This window comes from Camponotus floridanus, unplaced genomic scaffold (assembly GCF_003227725.1).
Source record: "Camponotus floridanus strain SB8 unplaced genomic scaffold, Cflo_v7.5 scaffold24, whole genome shotgun sequence".
NCBI classification, from domain to species: domain Eukaryota; kingdom Metazoa; phylum Arthropoda; class Insecta; order Hymenoptera; family Formicidae; genus Camponotus; species Camponotus floridanus.
The window spans coordinates 466,555-489,403 of NW_020229370.1; the positions used below are offsets into that span (position 1 = coordinate 466,555).

At 38.7% G+C, this 22,849-nt stretch overlaps 2 protein-coding genes across 2 annotated transcripts in view; both read left to right on the forward strand.

Annotated features, from left to right (window-relative positions):
- The window catches only part of LOC105250759 (cadherin-related tumor suppressor), an 85,640-nt gene extending 69,915 nt beyond the window's left edge, over positions 1-15,725 (forward strand). The window contains exons 8-23 of the mRNA XM_011257025.3: positions 1,942-2,122; positions 2,501-2,754; positions 2,890-3,320; positions 4,015-4,359; positions 4,496-4,825; positions 5,243-6,361; positions 6,826-7,941; positions 8,041-8,317; positions 8,570-8,851; positions 9,084-9,388; positions 9,703-9,968; positions 10,273-10,716; positions 11,095-11,464; positions 11,790-12,005; positions 12,244-13,231; positions 13,546-15,725. Of these exons, the coding sequence (XP_011255327.2) occupies positions 1,942-2,122; positions 2,501-2,754; positions 2,890-3,320; positions 4,015-4,359; positions 4,496-4,825; positions 5,243-6,361; positions 6,826-7,941; positions 8,041-8,317; positions 8,570-8,851; positions 9,084-9,388; positions 9,703-9,968; positions 10,273-10,716; positions 11,095-11,464; positions 11,790-12,005; positions 12,244-13,231; positions 13,546-14,630 (8,009 nt within the window). The 3' untranslated portion in view covers positions 14,631-15,725. The remainder of the gene's footprint in view (positions 1-1,941; positions 2,123-2,500; positions 2,755-2,889; positions 3,321-4,014; positions 4,360-4,495; positions 4,826-5,242; positions 6,362-6,825; positions 7,942-8,040; positions 8,318-8,569; positions 8,852-9,083; positions 9,389-9,702; positions 9,969-10,272; positions 10,717-11,094; positions 11,465-11,789; positions 12,006-12,243; positions 13,232-13,545) is intronic.
- A 1,453-nt stretch (positions 15,726-17,178) lies between these two features.
- Positions 17,179-22,419, forward strand: LOC105251130. The gene is made up of 11 exons (XM_025408937.1): positions 17,179-17,316; positions 18,091-18,390; positions 18,677-18,893; positions 19,218-19,720; positions 19,787-19,969; positions 20,297-20,856; positions 20,927-20,999; positions 21,324-21,477; positions 21,653-21,850; positions 21,932-22,150; positions 22,320-22,419. The coding sequence occupies exons 1-11, from the start codon at positions 17,179-17,181 to the stop codon at positions 22,346-22,348; spliced, it is 2,574 nt and encodes an 857-aa protein (XP_025264722.1). The 3' UTR covers positions 22,349-22,419.
- Positions 22,420-22,849: the final 430 nt, after the last annotated feature.

The following is a 22,849-nucleotide window of genomic DNA, read 5'->3' on the forward strand; positions in this document are numbered from 1 at the left end:
GTGGGTCATTTTTTTCAGACTATGAATCTCTGGGAATTCGTTTGTTCGCTAGATTATTGTGCGCGCTTTGCGATCGTGATAGTGCGTTGCATGATCTCTCATTCTTCTTTTTCCTGTTATACATTTCCTTTATTTTCCCGTTTTCATTGGTTATAATTGCTATCATTATTCTTATTCTCTAGTTTCTCGAAACTTTACCGTTTCTTCTCGATTAACTTTGTAGAACGAATCGAAATATTTAGAGTTAGGAAGCCTCGACAATTCACTCATTCATTATAACATAAGATGATAGAAATTTAAAGCAATAGAAGCGATTTTAGACACAACTTTAAATGTGCAAAAATTGCGTCAAAATTTCTATTTAAATAAAAATAATTATTTAAAAAAATCAAAATTATTACTCAATTCGCACTTGATTCATTGCCTCTCCAAAGTATTATTTTCTAAAAAAAAAAAAGTACGATACTCGGTGAACTAACGCTCTTGAGAAATTTCATATCGAGGAACATATTTTATTATCCTTATCATATCGAGGAACATATTTTATTATCCTTGTATTAATTCTTATCTTTAATTGTCAGATATATCCTTAAGCAAGTAAGAGCAGAGGATTCTGCAATTACTTTTAACGCGGTCTGTAATATATATCCAATCTGTATTCTTACGAGATATTTACCCTAGAACATGATAAATACGGTTTCAGAGTCGCACAGTCTCCGTTCCTCTCTCCCTTCCTTTCTCCTGCTCCTCGACTCACCGCGTGATTGAACGGTGTACGTCAGTCCAGGCGCGTGGCCCTGGGCTACGCCAACGCTCGCCGTATATATACCTGGTGCGCAATCAGAGAAATCGAGTCTCCCCTTTCCCTCCCTCGCTCACCCCTCGAGAGAGTAATGGCGCGTTTTAGGCGGCGCAATTAAGACTTTTCCGCGTGCACTGTAACGTCGTTACTCCCGGTACCTCAATCCGTAAATCATAAGCGGTAGCACAATGGGCATCGTATGGAGAATGCATATGTACATGTCGCGTCTGAATTATCTGGCCGTTATTTCGCCGCACTTCCGCGACATAGAAAAGAGAGAGAGGTCCCTTTTCCTACCCTACCCGCGACCTCAATTATCTCGTTGCACCGCCCTTTAATCTTGCGACTCTCTTCCAAGAGACTCAATAATCGGATATTATTTTCGTTGTATACGAAATTGTTTCAAATGTCTCTTGGAGGAGAAAATTAAAAAAAAGAGAGCAGACAATACGACTTTTATTTAGTGAAGACGTCGAAAATATGAAAGGCGTGATTTTGATTTTGATTCAAGCTCGTTGATGCACCTCTCTCAAATTCATCCCAGTATGAATAAAATAACAAATTTTGATGATAAAGATATAGTTATGCCTGAAGTAATCATTTTAAACTGATGCATTTAAAGATTTAATCTTCAATAAAATAAAAAAATGTGAAAAGACCTTTGCTTCAGTCGAGCTTCTTTCACCGATCTTTATAAATCCTTCACCTTTGTCCCGGACCAATTTCGCAATAATCGAAGAGAATGCTGCAGAAGCGACGATTTTTGCCGATATATCATTCGTCGAAGGTATATTTCACGACGAATACAGGCAAGTTCTAAATCACTTCACTTGCGAGTCAGATCGGCGTCACACAGAGCCCTGCAATAATATTCTGTTAAAATTATAGCCCTGGTTTATGTACCTCTTCCGCTTGGACCGATTTAAACCGCCATAAAGGAGACGCGCGAGAGCGGAGCCGTAAATTTAGCGAAATAATCGCACCACTGACCCAACTACGAGATCGGTGTGGCGACTTATTGTTCGCAAAATAGCGATAAAAGCGTAAAAAACCGGGCTAGAGCGACAGCGATGACGACTGTTTTTATGACCGTCCGACGACAATACGACTGAAAATTCGCATCTTGCGTTTCTCTGCAGGTTCACCGCCCCTCACGGGATCGGGCATTGTCAGAATCATCGTCCTCGACGTCAACGATCATAATCCCGAGTTCAATCGGCAGGACTACAAGGCCACCGTGATGGAAAACATGCCCGCAGGAACGTGGGTCACCAAGCCGCATGCTACGGACCAGGATGAAGGAGTCAATGGAAAAATAAGGTAACCTTCGACCGATATTGCGTAATTAATATATAATTTAATTTTAAAAAAAGAAATGAAAGAAGATTTAAATTTTGTTATAATTTTAATAACGAGTATTATTATTTAATTTTCTTTTTTTTGGCTTTAATTTTTTTTAACAATCTTATAATTGCTTTGGCATATATTTTTTATTTATAATTTCACATAAAAAATTTGTTGCACGATATTTTGCAGTGAAAAATAAAAAAAAATAAATTTGAAGTTTTTAATTATAATAATTTTAGAATGTAAATTCGTAGTTTTAAATAATAATGTCGATAAAAAATTTAATTAAAAATTTAATTTTCTTTTTGCTTTCTATCTTTGAATAATTTCTATCGACATTTTTTCCGACAGGTATCGCCTACTTGGGGACAAAGCGGAGCGATTTTTCGTAGATCCCGATACGGGCGAAGTATTTACCACGGTGCCGCTGGATCGCGAGCAGACCGCCGTGTATCATTTGACCCTAGTGGCCCGGGATTCGAGCCCAACGGAGCCACGTGCCTCCACCGTCAATCTGACCATCCTGGTGATGGATGTGAACGACAACGCGCCCCGCTTCTCTAGTCCACGATATACGGCCTATGTCCCGAGCCTGATCAAACCTGGTAAATGATACCTCTCGATGGTGGCAATACCTAAATTCATAATTAAGCATGTTAATTGCTGATCAAAATTGTTAGAATAACTTCTCTTCGATAAAGTGAATGTGCTCATATCGAATTTTTTTTCCACTTTCAAAGGCGACTTCGTATTCGGCGCGAAAGCGATCGACGATGACGATGGCGAGAACTCGCGAATCGTTTATCGACTGCAAGGCAAAGACGCCGATCGGTTTGTCATCGACCTCGACAACGGCGTGATACGCGCCGCCCAGGAACTCTCTGGCGTCCAGATCACCTATCAGCTGCAAATTGAGGCGTCGGACTGCGGTCCCGAACCCCAGCACGTCACTGCCGACCTGATGATACACCTGTGGGACCGGCATTTATTTCCCAGTTTCCGCTCTAGCGTCAGCACGAGATTCACGCTACCCGAAGACGTGCCCGAGGGTAGGGTGATCACCAAGCTGAGCGCGATCACCCCGAAGACCGGGTCGGCCAGTAATCTAATATACGGCATGGCTGGCGGTAACGTGGGGGACGCTCTGAGAATCGAACCTCACACTGGAGAGGTAATTGAGATATGTTTTCGAGAAGCAATTCACCCTCTCTCGATTTTAATTTAACGTCATACTCGTTTATCTCGAGAAATATTTAACTGCACGTATGTCCTGAAATTTATTCATTTGTTATAGTCCGAAAGACTATAACTTATTTATTATAACTTTATTTTATTTTATTTTATCGTTAGAATATTCACGAACCGCGTAAAATCGCCACCTTAGCGAACCACGCGCAAGTTCGAAAATGCGAAAATGCCAACGAAGGGATTCGACTTTGAACCTCCTTCGCTTGCATTTAGACTTGACCGTCACGAAAAGCCTCCATGATCATATATGGTCATGTCGCTAAGCGATCCTCTCCAAAACATCCCTAAAAATGAGGTATTAAAAACTGTCCACCGCGAGTTCGTGACAGTCGAATATTAACTGCTTAAGTGCGGGCCATAGGGCAATATAAGTGCGCCAACGAGATAAGGAAAGTGTGAAGGAAATTGAACCGAAGAAGATTGTATTAACGAAACTATATAATTGAAGCCAATAAAAGAAAACTATAAAATATTACAAAAAGTTCAAAGTTATAATAATATTCCTGCGACTTTATCCGGCGCCCAAGGTTCCCGCAACCTCACGACGGTACCCCACATTTCACGACCGTCACAACACATTTTTAACATCTCATTATTATTACGGATATTTTATTTAGGTCGTGGTCGCGTCTGGCTTCGATTACGAGACGGCGCCGTACTATGAAGCCTGGATCGAGGTTCGCGACTCGGATACACCCGCGCTGCAGAGCGTCCTGCAGCTTCTGGTGAATGTCACGGATGCCAACGATAATGCGCCGGTGATGGAAGCGGCTATCTACAACGCCACCGTGCTGGAGAACGAGTATCCGCCGTTGTTCGTCGCCAAGGTTACCGCGACGGACCGCGATTTCGGCGAGAACGGTCAGGTCATGTATCATCTGGTCGACGATTTTTCCGAGACTTTCATCATCGACGGTAACACCGGACAGATTGAGACCAATGCCGAGCTTGATCGCGAAAAGGTACATAAATGCTCAATTCATTCAATTATACGACTTAGATAATATTGTTATAAAGAACAATTAAAAATTCTTAGAGAACATTTCATGTATAGCGATTAAGTATAACTATTTAATTAAATTCATGTGTCTTTCATAGATCGCGTCCTACGAGCTGGTTGTGGAGGCCACGGATCAGGGTCACCCGCGATTAACCGGAACTACCACCGTGCTGGTGACTGTTTTGGACAAAAATGACAATCCACCGCATTTCACGCGATTGTTCAGCGTCAACGTGACGGAGAACGCGGAGATCGGCACTTTTGTCATACGCATCACCAGCAGGGATCCGGATATTGGTCAGAATGCGAATGTCAGTTACAGCTTCACCGATAATCCAGGGGAAAAGTTCTTCATCGACGCTCTGAGTGGAAACGTGACTGTGGCTGGATATCTCGATAGAGAAGAACAGGACGAATATCTGCTAAAGGTAGAATCTCATCTTTATTATTATATATATTAACGTTATATATTAACGAAAAATCTATAGGATTTAATATTTCAATAAAATAATAAATTTAAAAAATATATATTTATAGAAGAAAGACATTTTTGTATAGTATGATTTCAAACACACTCAGAATATTTTTTATTAAATTAAATTAAATCATTTTAAATTAAATATTAAAATTAATATAAAATTTAATATAAAATTTTTTTACCTCTCTGGAAAAACATTACGTTCTAAATTATGTTAAAGTTCTCTTAAAATTACGGTCTAAACTGTTAAAGTTTCTTTAAAATTGTTTTATAAAAATGCTCATTTCGCTTATATTTACAATTAAATTATATATTTTACAATTAAATTAAAATAATTGTTTACCTGCTATTTTCTATTTGATTATAGGTTGTAGCGGCAGACGGCGCGTGGCTAACGGAGACCGCTCTGACGATCACCATTCAAGACCAAAATGACAATGCGCCCGAATTTGACGAGAACACCTATCACTTCCACTTTCCCGAGCTCCAGCCAGAGGTGGCGCATGTCGGCCAGGTCACGGCGATTGATTACGATAAGCAGGGACCGAACTCCGTCATATCTTACAATCTGCTACAACCATCCGATCTCTTCGCCGTCGACCCGGCGACAGGTGATGTCTTCAGCAAGCGCACCCTGCGCTATAAGCATTCCAATCGGTCGTCCTCGCCAGAGAACCTATACTCGCTGACGGTGATCGCGACTGACAATGGCAAGCCTCCGATGTCCTCGAAGACGGTGGTATATGTGAACGTGGTGGACGCCAACAACAATGCGCCTCGCTTCGAGCAAAGATCCTACCTGTCGCCGGTACCGGAGAACTATGGAGAGGGCAAGCGTATCACTCAGCTGATCGCCCACGATGACGCCGACTTTGGCGTGAACGCGGAAGTCAGTTACTCGTTGACGTCTATGAACAGCACCGACGACTTTTTCGCCATCGAGGAACAAACCGGCTGGGTTTACGTGTATAAGAGTCTCAACGATACTCCTATCGACACGGTGTTCCTGTTGAAGGCGTACGCCACCGACAAGGGCGTGCCACCGCAGAGAGACGAGGTTCTTCTCACGCTCGTCATCTCTGGCAAGAACCTATACGCGCCTACCTTCGCCGCCGTCAGTCATCAAGTGAGAGTGCCAGAGAACGAGCCGGTCAACACGACCATTTTGACAGTGAGCGCCGTGGATGACGACAACGGGCCCAACGGTATAGTGCGCTACAAGATCTCGGCAGGCAATGAAAGGAACGAGTTCTTCGTACACTCCATCACCGGCGCGGTCATCATACTCAAGCCTCTAGATTACGATTTAGTGCAGGAATATCAGCTGAACATCACCGCCACGGATCTGGGATTCGAACCGAAACAGGCGGTAGCCACTTTAATTGTCAATGTTTCTGACATCAACGATAACCCTCCGACTTTCAATCAGAGCATATATGAGGCATTTTTACCGGAGAATTCGCCGTCCGATAGTTTTGTTTACAAGGTATGTTTGTTCAAGTATTTAAATCTAATATATCTTTTTTGACATTTTTGATATTTTAATCAAAATTTGAATAATTATTTCCTTTCTTACGTTTAAGAACAATTATTTTTTGCAATTTTATAATATATTAATAGAGTAAATATATAATAAATTAATTAAATAAATATATTATTATATAATTATTATACAATAAAATAAATTAAGTAAATATATAATAAATTATTATTTAATATTAAATTATTATATAATAAATTAATAAAGTAAATGTCATGTTGGATCAATAATTAAATAACTGTTTGCTTTGTGCAATTTAATGAAACAAAAAGATTTATATATTTTAAAAGGCAAATTTTTTTTTACTTTTTTTATAGTTTTACATATACAAGTTACTTAAAAAAATCTAAAAATTAAAATAAAAAAATATCTCTATTATTGAAATTTACTCATTTTCTGCGCACTTCCAGGTGGTCGCCCAGGACATTGACTCGCCCAAGTACGCTGTAGTGCAGTATAAGATTCTCGGTGGTAGCGGCAAAGATCACTTCCACATCCGCGAAGAAACGGGCGAGATCACATCGGACACTAGCTTCGATTACGAGGAGGTGAACGAGTACAGTCTCGACATTGTCGCGGCCAATCCGGACTCGAATCCGCAGATGGTCGGTTTCACGACCGTGATAGTACGCATCACTGGCGTGAACGAGTTCTATCCCAAGTTCATTCAACCGGTATTCCACATGGACGTGTCGGAGAGCGCCGACGTTGGCACGTCGGTCGGTCTGGTCCAGGCGACCGATCAGGACTCGGGCGAGGACGGCCACGTGTACTATCTTTTCGTGGGCTCGTCGAACGATCGTGGCTTCACCATCGGTGCGGAAACCGGCATCATTCGGGTGTCGCGTCGGCTCGATCGCGAGACGCAGAATCGAGTAGTGCTGACGGTGATGGCGAAGAACGGTGGCGGTATTCGCGGCAACGACACTGATGAGGCGCAGGTGATCATCTCCATTCAGGACGGCAACGATCCGCCCGAGTTCCAACAGGGCTTTTACGATGCCAGCGTGTCGGAGGGCGCCGTCCATGGCACTCGTGTCGTCACCGTTCGCGCGGTCGACAAGGACATCAAGCCGCAGAACAATCAATTCTCATACTCCATCATCGGCGGCAATCATGGCCAGGCGTTCAAGGTCGATCCGCAGACCGGTGACATCGAGACAGCGAAGCAGCTGGATCGCGAAACCATGCCCGCTTACGATCTGACGATCGGTGCGATCGACACCGGCTCGCCGCCACAGACCGGCACCGCGACGGTGCACATCGACCTGCTAGACGTCAATGACAACGGACCAGTCTTCGATCCGCCAGAAGTGATCGGTTACGTCAGCGAGAATGAACCGGCCGGAACCATTGTGATGACTTTGAGCGCGACCGATCCCGATCTGCCGCCCAACGGTGCACCGTTCACGTACAAATTGATTGGCGGAAGGCAAAGCGACGTGGTCACCTTGGACAAGCATTCTGGCATGCTGAGAACCACCAAGAGTCTTGACAGAGAAACGATGCCGCAATTGGATCTCGTGGTCAGTATACGAATGATAACGATGGTTGATTTCGAACGGTTCTCTTAAACTTTCGAATAGCTTTTCTTATAAACTGAGTATCTGATTATCTTCATACAGGTTGAGGTGGAGGACTCGGGCGTACCGCGGATGAAGAGTGAGCACACTATCACCGTGATTGTCACCGATCAGAATGATAGTCCGTCCGCTCCGAGATCGGTCCATGTGATAGTGCACTCTTTCAACGGCAAGACACCGCTGGGAAAGATCGCCGACGTTCATCCAAATGACCCGGACATCACCGGGTCTTACTCTTGCAAGATACTTCAGGGCTCGAATTCGCGTGTGCTCAGCATCCCCGCCGCCTGTAATCTACACACTAACAAGATTACACCAGGTATGGATTTATCGATTGTAAAAGAAAAACTCTCAATCCCTGGATATCTCGAAATTTGCTAATCTTAATTTGTGCTTCTTCATTTTTAAAAAATAATATTGAGTTCAATAAATATATTAAATAACTTTAATTAATATTGAAAAAATTTTGAGTATCTTATCATTGGCGTTAATTTCTCGAATATTGTTTCTCTTGTCCTCGATTAAATGTTAAATCTTTTTACTGATATTTGAATTGTATTTGCGGACACAGAAATTGGTTACTCACTGAGCGTCTCCGGTAACGACGGACGACATCCCGACGTGCTCTCCAAAGTCACGCTCGAATTCCTGCTTTTCTCGAATGCCACAATCGAAAACAGCATAACTCTGCAAATTTCCAAAATGACCGCAAAAGATTTTCTCAGTCAATATTACCGAGCACTTCTGGATCTTCTGCAGGAGAAGATCGATATTGGCGACACACTCACTATTTTCAGCATCGGTGAGGATGGACAGAATGTGAATGTCTACTTGGCAGTGGAATCTCCGCAAGGTAAGCTAAAAATCACAAATGCATGTATATCAGAATTGATCTATATCTTGATTATATTATATGAATATCAAAAATATTACGTATATAATATATGCACATTTAGTATCAGTTATGTATTATCAGTTATGTATTTCGTCTCTCATGAGAGACGAAATAAATTGTGCTATCACATTCAAATTTAATATTTATAGATTTAAGAAAGTGATAACATGATTTTCTTTACATTTTACAGGATATCGTCCAAAGAACGAAGTGGCCGATCTATTGATACGCAATCGGGACCAAATCCAGATACTACTCGAAAATAACATGTTCATCATCGGTTATTCTCCGTGCACGCACATGCCATGCGAAAATGGTGGCAACTGCAGTGATCGACTGGCCATATATGACGATGCCAGAATCACCGACAGCCAGGCACTGATTCTGACATCGCCTAGAATGATGCACGAAATGATTTGCAAATGCCGGGATGGCTTCATCGGTGACAAATGTGAGAAAAGGCAGGATCCGTGTTCGCCAAATCCTTGCTTGCTGGTAAGCATTCAGCAAAATTGGGAAACTATTTACGCTAGAAAATTTAAACTATAAAAAAATAGAATTCAACATATGTGATAAAATTAAATGCAATTAATGTTACTATATATTTATATAATTTTTGTGTAATTTAATGACAACTAGATGACAAATAGATGCGAGTCTTTAAGATTGATTTACGAATAAATAAATATTAAACAATATATATATGACGTATATTCGAATCGTAGAAATCTCGTTATTTTTCTTTTAACTTAGATTTTCCCATAAAAGTCGATATCAGACGCATAATATATTCTCCTTTTTATCTATAGGGAGGACAATGCCGACGTTTGGGACATGATTTTCAATGCGCTTGTCCCATCGATCGCGATGGCAAACTGTGCGAGCTCGAGAGAGGCGATGCATGTGCCAGCAATCCGTGTCGAAACGGCGGATCGTGCAGAAATAGCCCAGATAGCTTCAGCTTTTTCTGCCTCTGCCGAGCAGGCTACAGGGGTAATCACTGCGAGGCAGTCACCGACTCTTGTCGACCGAATCCTTGCTTATACGGTGGTTTATGCGTTGGAGAGAAACCTGGGTTCGTTGATCCTTTAATTATATATAATCATACTATTTTACTTATATTCATAAAAACGATAATAAACGAGCGCGCGCACAAAATTATCGTTTATTCTTCAAAGATTTTATAAAAAAATTTTTATACAAAATAAAATATACTCTACTAGTATATTTTAACATATATTATAAATTAATATGGATATATTTATATTATCGCGTTTTTTTAAATATTTTGTAAATATAATTTATTAATTCTAATATTTTTTATCTTAAGTGATTGATTTTCATATGAAAAAAATAAAAAATAAAATTGTCGCGCATAGATATCGATGCAGCTGTCCCGAAGGTCGTTATGGTCGACATTGCGAGCGCTCGACCTTCGGCTTCGATGAGCTGTCGTTCATGGCATTCCCAGCACTGGACTCTAATACGAACGACATCACCATCGTGTTCGCGACCACAAAGCCGGATGCTTTACTGCTGTACAATTATGCACCGCAAACAGGCGGCCGTTCAGACTTTGTAGTGTTGGAGTTGATTGGTGGCCGAGTGGTCTTCTCATACGGCGGTGCAAGAAGCGCGATCACTACTGTCGTCATCAAGACCGAGAAACCGGTATCGGACGGCGAGTGGCGCAAGGTCACCGCTACCAGAAATGGAAGGGTCGTCTCGCTCAGCGTCTCCGTTTGCAGGGAACACGGCGATGTCTGCGACGATTGTAGACCTGGCGATGGTACTTGCTACGCAGACGACGTGGGCCCAACTGGGTTAGTGTTTTTTGTTGATTTTTCACTGATGAAAGCTAAAACAAAAATACTTAATTAAATCGTAGAAGCGAATAAGATCTTGCAAAAAGTCGAATTTCTTTAAATCTTAATAAAGTTCTATCGTTACATACATCATTACTACATAACATTTTTTATTATTATAAATTTATAAATTTATAAAGACTTTATTAATTAAAAATTCGATTAAATAATGTAAGAATAATCATTAGAAATTATATCTTGATTAAATTATACCTTGATATTCAAAGACGTTTTTTCTGATTATGCTTTTCTTGATTATTAAATTCAATAACATTTTACATTTAAAATTAATTTATATGCGAGGATCTTAATAATCAATATATTCGATGTTTGCAGGACTCTAAACTTCAACAATAATCCTCTCCTACTGGGTGGTCTAGAGAACGCCGATCCTGTGCTAGAACGTCCGGACCAAGTGCATTCCGACGATTTTGTGGGTTGCATTCATTCGGTAGCGATAAACGGAAGGGCTTTGAATTTAACGAATCCGCTTGCGTCACGGGGCGTGAAATCCACATGCATCAAATCTCAGCGAAGTCCTTGCCTAAGAGACGAAAAGGATACCGTTTCCGTTTGCGGTGCGGACGCGCGATGTTACGACAAGTGGCACCAAGTGATATGTCAATGCGGATCTCTGACAGCGCCCAATTGTCACAATGCCTTGGAACCCGTCACATTGAGCGAGGGAGGATTTATCGAATTTAAGGTAATAATAAGTAAACATTTAATTTAATTTTATATGTAATTTTTTATTATAAAATTATAAGTATATAATAATGTATGTAATACGCATTTTTTAACAATATAAATATTATAACAAAATAATAATGATGTTAAGTATATTGTAGCAATATTATTATAGATAATGATATTAATTTAAAATTAAAAAATTACGAATATGATTTCTAAAAATTTAATTATTTATAATATCTATGAGATCTTATATATCACATCTAACTTGCAATGTTATTCGTCCTATTTTTAAATAATTTTGAGTTGGAATAATTATTTTTGGTATTGTTCACATACAGATTTCGGAGAAACACAAAAGGATGCAATTGTTGGAGTACCTCTATGGTGGCTCGACAATATGGCAAACGAATCGCATTAGACGCGATCTTATCGATGACACGAGCTTTATAACAAATTCTTCTCCATTTAAAACGATTGGTCTAATGTTTAGAACCGTAAAACCTGATGGTATCTTGATATATGCTGCCACTAATAAGCATTTTACATCTGTAGAGGTAAGACACATGTTGAAACACACAGCACCTTTTATTATTTAAAATAATTATATTTTAATAACATTTAATTTTCATTTTATTAATTGTTAATTTTTCCACAATAATTTCTTCTTTTCTTGATTTTTTTCGGAATATAAATAAATAATAAAATAAATAATATTATGAAATATAAGAAAAAAATAAATAGAAATAAAATTTTACCTTGTAGCTCGATTGACATGGTTATTTTTTGTTTCAGCTTCGTAATGGTCAGCTGATTTACACTTCTCTGCTCGGATCACCGGTGAACATGTCAATCAACATTGAGCGCGGACTTGCCGATGGACACTGGCATAATCTGACTCTCCATGCCTACACCGGAGGATTAAGACTGTTGGTCGACGGTGTCGTGACAGGTGACGAGTTGGATTCGGCGGGTGTTCACGATTTTCTCGATCCCTACTTGTCTGTCCTGTCGATCGGCGGAGTTAATCGGGATTTCTATTACGTTCATAACGCTGATGTTAAGAGCTTCGAGGGTTGTTTAGCTAACTTTACCATCAACAACGAAGTACAGCCGTTCAACGGCTCCGGTTCCATCTTTAAAGATGCGCTGTATCATGGTAAAGTAAATACCGGGTGCAGAGGACCGATCGGCATCAGTGCCGCTGCAACCGCGGATCCCCTCAGCATCGGCATCACCCTAGTCATCGTCTTCTTCGTCATTCTGCTGATCGCCATGCTAGTGAGCTTTATAGTATTCCGATTGCGCCGGCAGAACAAGGAGAAGTCGGCGCCATCAGTTGTCAACAAGAATACGAACTCTATCATGACCGGTAATTCGCTGGTCGGCGCCGGAAATGACAATCTCATGTCCCGACATGAAAACACGTACATCTCGGATACATCGGATCTGCGTGGCGTGGGTCATATGGGGCCCGAGCTAATCTCGAAAAAATATAAGGAGCGTGAGATCAATGCTACTACCGAGCATCGACCGCAACGACCCGACATCATCGAGCGAGAGGTCACCAAGTCACCGCCTATTCGTGACGAACATCCGCCACTGCCACCTCCCGCTCAGACCTCCTTACACTCGCATGAGCATAATCCGGAACCCGACATCCCAGAACACTATGACTTGGAGAACGCCAGCTCAATCGCCCCCAGCGACATTGATATCGTATATCATTATAAGGGTTATCGCGATGGCATGAGAAAGTATAAAGCCACTCCGCCTCCTTTAGGTGAGAAAAAATTGTAATCATTTATGTATTCTGACAATTGACGAAAGATGTTGGAAAGTTTAAAGTAAGAGTAAAGTAATTTAAATATAAAAAATGTCCACGTTGTTTAATTTTGGAACTAGATAGATAAAATATTTTTGCTATAACAATTTAATAGCGAATAAAATAAAAGTGATTAAAAAATCTAAATTAAAAATTTTTTTTAATATTTGTAAAAATATTTGTATCGAATTTTTAAAAATTTTTCTTGTTCAAAAAATACATATACATACACATATTATATGTGATCGACTTAAATAACATTTTTCGCGCAGGTAATTATAGCAATCATCATAAACACACGGGACAACAGCACCGTCATACCGGGCCATTTCCACCGAGAGCTATGCCGCCGCCCAACGTGAACCAACCACCTGGACCGGCGCCGAAATTACTCCAGAGTACCCCGTTAGCGAGATTGTCGCCCAGCAGTGAGTTATCCGCTCAACAACCACGGATTCTTACGCTTCATGACATCAGCGGGAAGCCACTGCAAAGCGCATTGCTAGCCACCACATCCTCATCCGGTGGTGTCGGCAAAGACGCGTTGAATTCCAACAGCGAGAGGAGTCTAAACTCCCCAATCATGAGCCAGCTGTCGGGCTCGACCGCCAGCAGGAAGGCTCCGCAATCCAACAATGAGAATTCGGTAAACAACGTGTCATCGGGCCCGATGGGTCTCACTGCAGAAGAGATCGAGCGACTGAATTCTCGCCCGAGAACGTCTAGTCTAGTGTCCACCCTGGACGCCGTGAGCTCGTCCAGCGAAGCGAGGGGACCACCAGCTCATGGACCTTTGCACCATCATCGACGTCATACGCCGCCCGCGGAGAGACTCGAGCGACGAAACTCATCGACCACCGACGAAAGTGGCAACGACAGCTTCACGTGCTCGGAGATCGAATATGATAACGGCTCGCTGGTAGGTGACAAGCGGTCCGACAACCTGTTCGCCAAACAGGACGACCAGGGGAGCGGACCTCAGAGTAGCAGGAACAACGAGTCGTCGCAGTCGACGAAACCACCGTTGCCACCGAATGTTGTCGGCAACTATGACGGCTTTGACAGCTCATTCCGCGGCTCCCTTAGCACTCTCGTTGCCTCGGACGATGATCTGTCGACTCATATGGGTGGTCTCCTTTATGGCAGTCATCCTAACAACGGTTCGCCCACCACCACTACCACTACCATCACCACCGCCGCCGAGGACGCCCTTAGCTGGGACTACCTGCTCAATTGGAGACCCAACTTCGAGAGTCTTGTCGGTGTCTTCATCGACATCGCCGAATTACCGGACAGCACCAGCCGAGTACCTAGATTACCGGCGAACATCGCCAAACCATCCGAGGAATACGTTTGAAACAATTGTGTCCCACGGACGGTGCCAAGACAATTTAGTGACTAGTTTAGTGATCTTGAAAATTGTTTCGGAGAAGATTGTAAAGATTATAAAGATTCTTTTTCTCTGAAAAAAACGGCGAACTCTACAGCATAGAAATGTTGTCGAATTGTTTAATTGACTAGTAGACATTTGTAAAACGATAGTATATATATATAAATCGCGACATCCACGGGTTTTGGATGATCGTAATCCTGAGTCATGCGAGAACGTGTTTAAGAAAGGTGCCGATTTTAAAACGTAGAGTCTAAGTATTGTTGGTGAAAAATCGTTGCAACATTATAAATGTTGCAACGAGGTGCCGCGCCAAAGGCGCGACCATCTTGCCATAAAATGTAATTTTTTTTCAAAAAAAAGAGTGAGAGAGAGTGAGTGTGTGAGAGAGAGTGAGTGAGAGAGAGAGCAGGACTCGTTATTTTTCATCGTACTCTTTATTTCACGAATTTTTGTAAATATTGAATAATACGTTTCTAATCAAAACGACTCGCTCGCGAAATGCTTATATATTCGGTCGAACATAAAATTTCTTTTGCGACTGATGATCGATTAATATCGATCACTTAAACAATTGAGATTAAAATTAATATTATTTAATATTAATATTAAAATTACGCAATCGTGCAATATTAATATTATTAATAATATTAGTTTTGATTAAATTATTTAATATTGATGCTCAATTCGCACGTTGCGGGAAACTTATTTCTATTTTATGCATTTCAAACGGTATCATAGCGGTATTAAATACGATCACGCGAATTTACGTTGAATGTCATTTTAATTATGAGGTGGAAAAATGTGCGACTAGAAATATCGAGATAATCTAATTAACTAGCGACTTCTGTATATATCCTAAACAGCCATGCCAGATATACACTCGATACAGTCGCACAGGTCATAATTATTGGTTGAATGGCTAAATGTATGCATGCGTATGTGTGTGCGTGGCATATAAATGCTCTTACCTCACAGTAGTATTTAAATCAGAAATTAAAACCGGTATACGTTCCTATTTATTAAGATTGCAACATGAGAAATCTTGGAAATATATAATTGCAACATATACATATATTTCCATATAATTTTATATATATAATTTTTATATTACTCTTATATATAATTGAACTTATCATACTTATAATTATGTTTTAAAAATTGTCTTCTTGATAATAATAAGTATAAAATAAAAATATAATAAAGTGTAAAAGAAATTAGTGATTAGCAATAGTTGTGAACATTTCTCATGTGTTGCAATTCGATGAATAGGAATGCTATCTCGGTGAGTTTGACTTTCAATGCTAAATTATGTTCATTTTGTCCATGAAAACAGAATGTAAAAGAATGTACCAATGTAAAAAAATTCATTCTTTTTATCAATCAAATTTTAATTCATTGAATTATAATGTCTGTTTCAAATACAGTTAGAATTAGATGCATGTTAAATTTATTAATTTTTCGAAGTCATGTCATAGCCACTTTTAGCCATTCGATTGAAACCCATGCGTCTTGATTGAAAGAATGTTTGCCGAAAGAAGGAAAAGAGAGTTTGTCCTCCCTCATTATAAGAAATAACTACTTCGCTATATTACTCGAATCGTAAACATAACGAAACATCGCTGACGGGATTATATTGGATGATATAATATCGTCGTGTCGATTTCGTGCTCAATTCGTATTCGTTAGAGAGATAATAATGCGACGCCGTCGTAGCGTTCCTGAGAGTATCTGCTTCTCGCAGGCTCTACCAGACTGATTTTCCTTTTCCGCTTATTTTTGCAATCGCGAGTAGCGGCTCGCTTGATGCGTTGTAAATTATGACAGATCTGTCTATGATCAGTCTTACCTTGTAAATAAAACTGTCGCGTGTGAATTGTACAAAGTGCGAATGCGTGCGCGGGTGCGTGCTATTTTATCATCATCGACCATAACTCGTAATAGACGACAAATTTGTAAAAACTGCCGTGTATCTTCATTTATCCTCTTCTCTTATTTCCCTTAAATTATCATTTTAAGATCTCGACAGAATTTTCTGATACATTAAACTTGCAGTTATTTTTTCTTGTAATATAAATAATTATTTTCCGTTTTACTTAGTAAATCGCATAATTTTTTCAGATATTTTTTTCATTTCAAAGTATAATTATCAAATTTAAATATATAAATATAATTAAACGAGTGAAAAAAGTTACCTTGCTTTTCAAAGACGCCTGAAGAAAGTTAATTATTCATTATGTCGATAAATCGTGAACAAGCCATCTTCGATCTTCATCTCTTACGTGGCTCTAATACTTTTGTCAAAACTGATTTCATTGTGTATACAATACGGCATTGAATATTAATCATTAATTAATATTTATTATTATTATTATTATTTATTGCATTTATTAATTCGAATTTTTAATCGGTTTGCGAAACACGGAAATACGAGAGGAAGCTTGTAACACGAAAGTTCATTGGTCTCTCGTCGAACCATCGGAATATCTGATCGATCGGTTATAATGTACAGATAATGATATCTCCACTTCCGTCATACGACGACGAGCTTCTGAATAGCGCCTATGCAAATATCAGTCTGATCGCCGACAAGATTTGGACCTACAATCCCGAGGATCCCTTCCGAAAGTTAAATCATTCCCTCTGGATTCAAGTGAGATGCTCAACAGATACTCCCTTTCGAGTATCCGATAGATATCCAAAGTACCGCAAAGTATTATCCATATTTTTGAACATTTTTTTATCAGTATCGATCGCTATCTATCGTTATTTGAGGATGTTTTGTATACGAAGGAAAAAAGCCTATCAGAATACATTTTTTAAACATAACTTACATATCGAAAATAAAAAAATATTATATATTCATTGCTCAATCAATCATTACTCGATTAATTAATTAAATTCACAAATATCTCGTATATTGAAAATAACGAAAATACTGTCAATTGAAGGTGAAAAAACTACCGTAAAGTATTATCTATATTTTCGAACATTTTTTATCAGTATCGATCGCTATCTATCGTTATTTGAGGATGTTTTGTATACGAAGGAAAAAAGCCTGTCAGAGTAAATTTTTTAAGCACTACTTATATATCGAAAATAAGAAAAAATATTATATATTCATTGCTCAATCAATCATTACTCGATTAATTAATTAACTCACAAATATCTCGTAACTTCAAATATATATATCAAATATATATTATATATTGAAATATATAAATCAAATATATATTATATATTATGTATTCATTGCTCAATCAATCATTACTCGGTTAATTAATTAAATTCACAAATATCTCGTAAATTAAAAATAACAAAAATACTGTCGATTGAAGGTGAAAAAACTACCGTAATACTTGAGACCTTCAAGATAAAGGGAGGAGAAATCTATTCTGGCATAATGATAACTTATCGTTAATGTCAGAGTTGCGAGGTAATCGCGAAGTACCAAGAAAATAGTGATTATCGTCCAAGACTCGTCCGAGACGTCATCTCTGAATCGCGCTTGGCGAAATACGGTAATTATGAGTACGACGAGCAGTACGAGGGAATGTACAGGCCGGACGACGGTAAATCGTCGGATAGCGGGCTTCGCCACTTCCGTTCAACTATGGAGGCTGTGGAACCGTGGATGCTTCCTGAAGTTCAAGAACACTTCGCCCGGTTAATCTCACCGAACTGCACGCGATCGCATCGGGAACCGTTAGTTCGCCTCAGCACTTCCGTATTATCCTTATATTTCGCAAAATATCCTTCTCCAACCTCTCTTCCGCGCGAGAAATTCTCAGAGTAAAAATATCGAAATTAATTATCATTTTATAATTAATAATATATATATCTGCACGATAATAATTAATAAGAAGGGATAATAAATTCAATAAATTAATTGAAGAGAAAGGAATCTGATAATATTAAATCATGAATAATTATATCTAAACGCGACATTCGAGTTTTATTTCAGACGCAATATATGTAAATATATGTATATGATATCATGTGATTGCGACTAGATTTCCATATCTCACATTAATAGTATGTTCAATATGCAAAGCTCAGCAATACCAATACTGAAGTGTAACACCGTGAGGAGGGAAAACGAAATTTCTTGCTCGAGTTTTAAGTCGAATTGGAACGAGAAAAAGCGTCAAAAGATCAGTCCGAAGAAGAGCAAAAAGGTTGGATTACATAATGAATTACTTCCAATTCACAAATCGGAAACCAATAATGGTAAGCAATATCTCTATATAAATCAACAATGATATAAATGACAAATTATACTTTCTATTTATTATTTTCAAATAAAAAAGTCAAAAATTACAACTTCTCTCTAATTATCTCATATCTTTTCATTTATTCTATCTAAAAATCAAAAATTTTTATTAATGATTATTATTATACATGTATAAAGTTAATTTTTTAAAATTAATAATTAGGAATTTGACTCGAATAAATAAATCAAAATTAAATCAAAATTAAATCAAAATTAAATTTAAATTTTTTCTAAAAAAACAAAGTCCCTTCTTTATATTTCTAACTGCATATATTTATCAGGATCACATGAGAAGTCGATCGAAATATTTGCTCGTTATCGTCGATATACCATCGAAACCGCAGCGGAAATGCAACTAGAGTCTCGCATCGGGAGTGACGCTGTGCGCGATATATGGAACTCCGAAAAGTTTCAGCAACAGCAGCAGCAACATCGGCAGAATTACCAGCAAATCGCGCGACAAGCACAGCCCGCCGTCCAACATCATCAACAACAATTCTACTGCACTTTGCAGTATCAGCCTTTAATTCTAAGGACGGAATATCAGCGGAGAATGTTGCAATCACCCCCGCCACCACCTCCGCCCCCGCCGGTTTTAAGCGCCGAAGTGCCAGAATTTTTTCCGAAATCCAGTTTACCTTCGATAACAACTTACAACATAAATAATAAAGAACACAGGGCTTACCAGATACGTTACTTTCCGTCACTAAACGACAGAAATTATCAAAGCGAGCTATTTCCTTACAATAGACCGCAACAGGAGATCGCGGCAACTGTTTTTCCGGTAAGTGGGAAGTCTATGAGAATGAAATCCCGTATCAATAATTTATTTTTTGCGATTTTTCTATAGAACACCAGAATGTCTATATTACCAGTGACCGAAACGAACATGTTCCATTCACCTCAGGAATGGATCCAAAGGGTCGCACCGCCGGTGCAGTTACAATTAACAGCGTCTTCTTCGTCATCTCTACCGATCTGCACGTCTTTACGATCGATTCACGACGCTACGATCGTCCATCGTCCTTTGCAGGTATCTTTTTAATAAAATAATTCAGACAAAAATTTTGTCAATTAAATATGTAGATATATATAGGGGTTTATCTCGAATGAGATGAACCCCTATATATCTACATATTTAATTGACAAAATTTTTCGTGACCATTTGACAATACGTTAAAGTCAAGATTATTTTATTTGCCTCATCGATTATCCCAAGCTACAATTATTATTCACATTTTAGAATTTTATTATTATTGAAATAATTATTAATTGCCTTTAATCAACGTGTGATATTTCTTATAAATCTTCGTATGAAGATAAAAGATCGTGACGAAGTGGCGTATTGTATAATTTACAGATATACGAAAAATTTTTGCCCTGTACGCAACCGAGTCCGACGACATCCATACCAGTATACCAACGACCAATGGAACTATACCAGGAACCGACGCCGAAGCGGAAGAGTCAGGGGGTTGACTTCAATAATCTCATACTACTGACGAAGAATAATGTCAAGACGCGACGTTCAAAGGGCACTGCTCAGCAATCTTTCCTCCTAGAGTCGAAACAGGGTCCGAGGACTTCTGGTCGCAACGAGCAATTACAATGGTTCGATAAGGATCGCTGTACAAGAGGGGAGGTTGTGACTGTGAACGCATTGGTGTCTGAACTGCGTAGTTTTGAGGAGAAGTATGAATGCTGTAAAGGGGCTGGCACTAGCTGGAGAACCGCTGTTGAAGGTCAACAAAGATCGTCCGAGACTTCGAGATCGAGAAACAAAGCGTTTGGGAGCGACAGCTCGAGATGTAGGACCTCGAATGCTGAAGAGAGGAAGAGGAGGACGAAGCGACCGCTTTACAGAGACGTCCTAGCGAATACCTCGAGTGGGGCGGCCCTGGAGAACGTCTTCGAGGAGAGGTAATATTAAAGTTTGTGGATTTAATTTGAAAATTTAAGATCGATAATCATTTTTCTCCAATTATTTTAGATACGACGAGCTCGAGCAGCAGGCGATGGAACAGTACAGAAACTCAGAAGAGTCACTGGCGCTCAAATACCAGGCAATTTGAATATTAATTTCATAGCTAAATAGTTCCGCAAAAAAAATCACAGAAAGTTTGACAAGAATTTAAAAAGGCTGTGTAAAATTATGGTTTCTCCTAATTTTTAAAATCAAGGCTTGGATTTTTGTATCGTGATTTCTTTTTCATTTCGATAGTTTTATTACAGATATTTTATAATAGAAAGAGTTCGATCTATTCGCAACCTTGACGCCGAAGATTGGATATTTAATTTCACACAAAAGTATATTTTGTATATTTTGTTCAATTTATTTTTCACACAAAACAGAATAGCTCGCACTAATACACATTATTATATTGCAGGAACTGGAACGTCAAGCGATGGAGCAGTATGGAAACAATAGTGCAGGTGACGAGAAGCGTTCGGTGCCTTCCGAAAATCAGGATTGCTTCGATGGACAGAGATGTTCGGGATATGGACAATGCAGTCCTTCGAGAGGACGCCCAGAAAGAAAGGGTAAATGTGACGGTTTCAAAGTTATTGAAATTTCTGTAAAATGTATGTTGGAGAAGATACAGAAAGCGCGTTTTTCTTTAATTTCCTTTGATAAAAATAATTTAAATTGATAAAAATAATTCAACAATTTTGATAATTAGCAATTTTAATAATAATTTTAATAATTCGTTATCAGGTTCTTCCTTTCCGCAAATCACCTTGTTGAAACCAAAAGGTAAATCCTTGCCAAACGTCTTTCGCGGATCATCGTGCAATGATAATAATCAACAGCCGGCTATCGCTTCGAGAAGTTTATCCACATTGACTGATTGGCCATCGAAGGAATCGAAAAACATATGTAAGGGTGCATCAGGAGATAAAATCGATACAAGTGGTAAGTAAACATGAATATTCGATATTCGATGCTATCTTGAGAAAATTGATTTCGAAATCATATCTTTGATTTTCTTTTAAGTTTCACTTCGGGCATCATCGAAGCGGCATCTGATACTGATGTCACCCTTCGAGCGCAAATCAGAGGCCAGACGAATAATGAAGACTACGGATTTACGAGGGATTTGTTCGGTCTCTAAGACGAGAAGGAACATGTTCGGATATTATCGGACCTCCGAAATCGCTCGAAATGGCAGCGGTGATGAAAACATAACGATCATACAATCACCCAGCACTGAAGGTATAATAGCATCGATCGATGCAATATACAAAGAACAGATCTAAAATATCTTTTATCATCTTATTTTTTTTATAGGAAATTTTCAAAATTAAAACTCGTAAAAAAATTTGTTTATTTATATTAACAAGCAAAAAAAAAGAGATTTTTTAATTAATGTCTGTATTTCTAGTTTGGTTGTCTGGATTCTGGACTACTTGAAAGCAAAATCAATCAAAATCAATCAAATGATTCTTTTTGAAAATGATGGAAAAAGTTTGAGACTGTGAATAAGCGCTAATTAGTTGGATTTAAGAAATTTTTGAGAATCAAGAAAAATGAATCATGATTTATAATATAATTAATACAGATATATATTATAGAGATATGATATGTATGAAAATTATCACGAAATATGATATATATATTCATACATAATATTGATACAATCGACAATTTACATAAATTTGTTTAAGCTAAATTGTTGCTTGTAAATAGTGATCAAAGAGTATATTAAGCATATTTATTTGTTCATAAGCTCTTACTATATATGAAATATTAATATATAAAATACAATGTTATAAAAAAAGATTATAATAAATTTAAATTGATTACATATTGTTCAATATCTAAGCAATAATATAGTTGTATCTATCAAAATTCTAGGTAGACTTAGATCTTATGGGAGATCATATATATTCTTCTGGAAATTATTTTTTTCAG

Bases quoted from the DNA above. Each gene is read 5' to 3' on its own strand.
- LOC105251130 (XM_025408937.1), top strand. From the start codon at position 17,179: ATGATATCTCCACTTCCGTCATACGACGACGAGCTTCTGAATAGCGCC. The intron at 17,317-18,090 runs GTGAGATGCTCA...CGTTAATGTCAG, and splicing joins ATCATTCCCTCTGGATTCAA to AGTTGCGAGGTAATCGCGAA. The intron at 21,478-21,652 runs GTAAATGTGACG...ATTCGTTATCAG, and splicing joins AGGACGCCCAGAAAGAAAGG to GTTCTTCCTTTCCGCAAATC.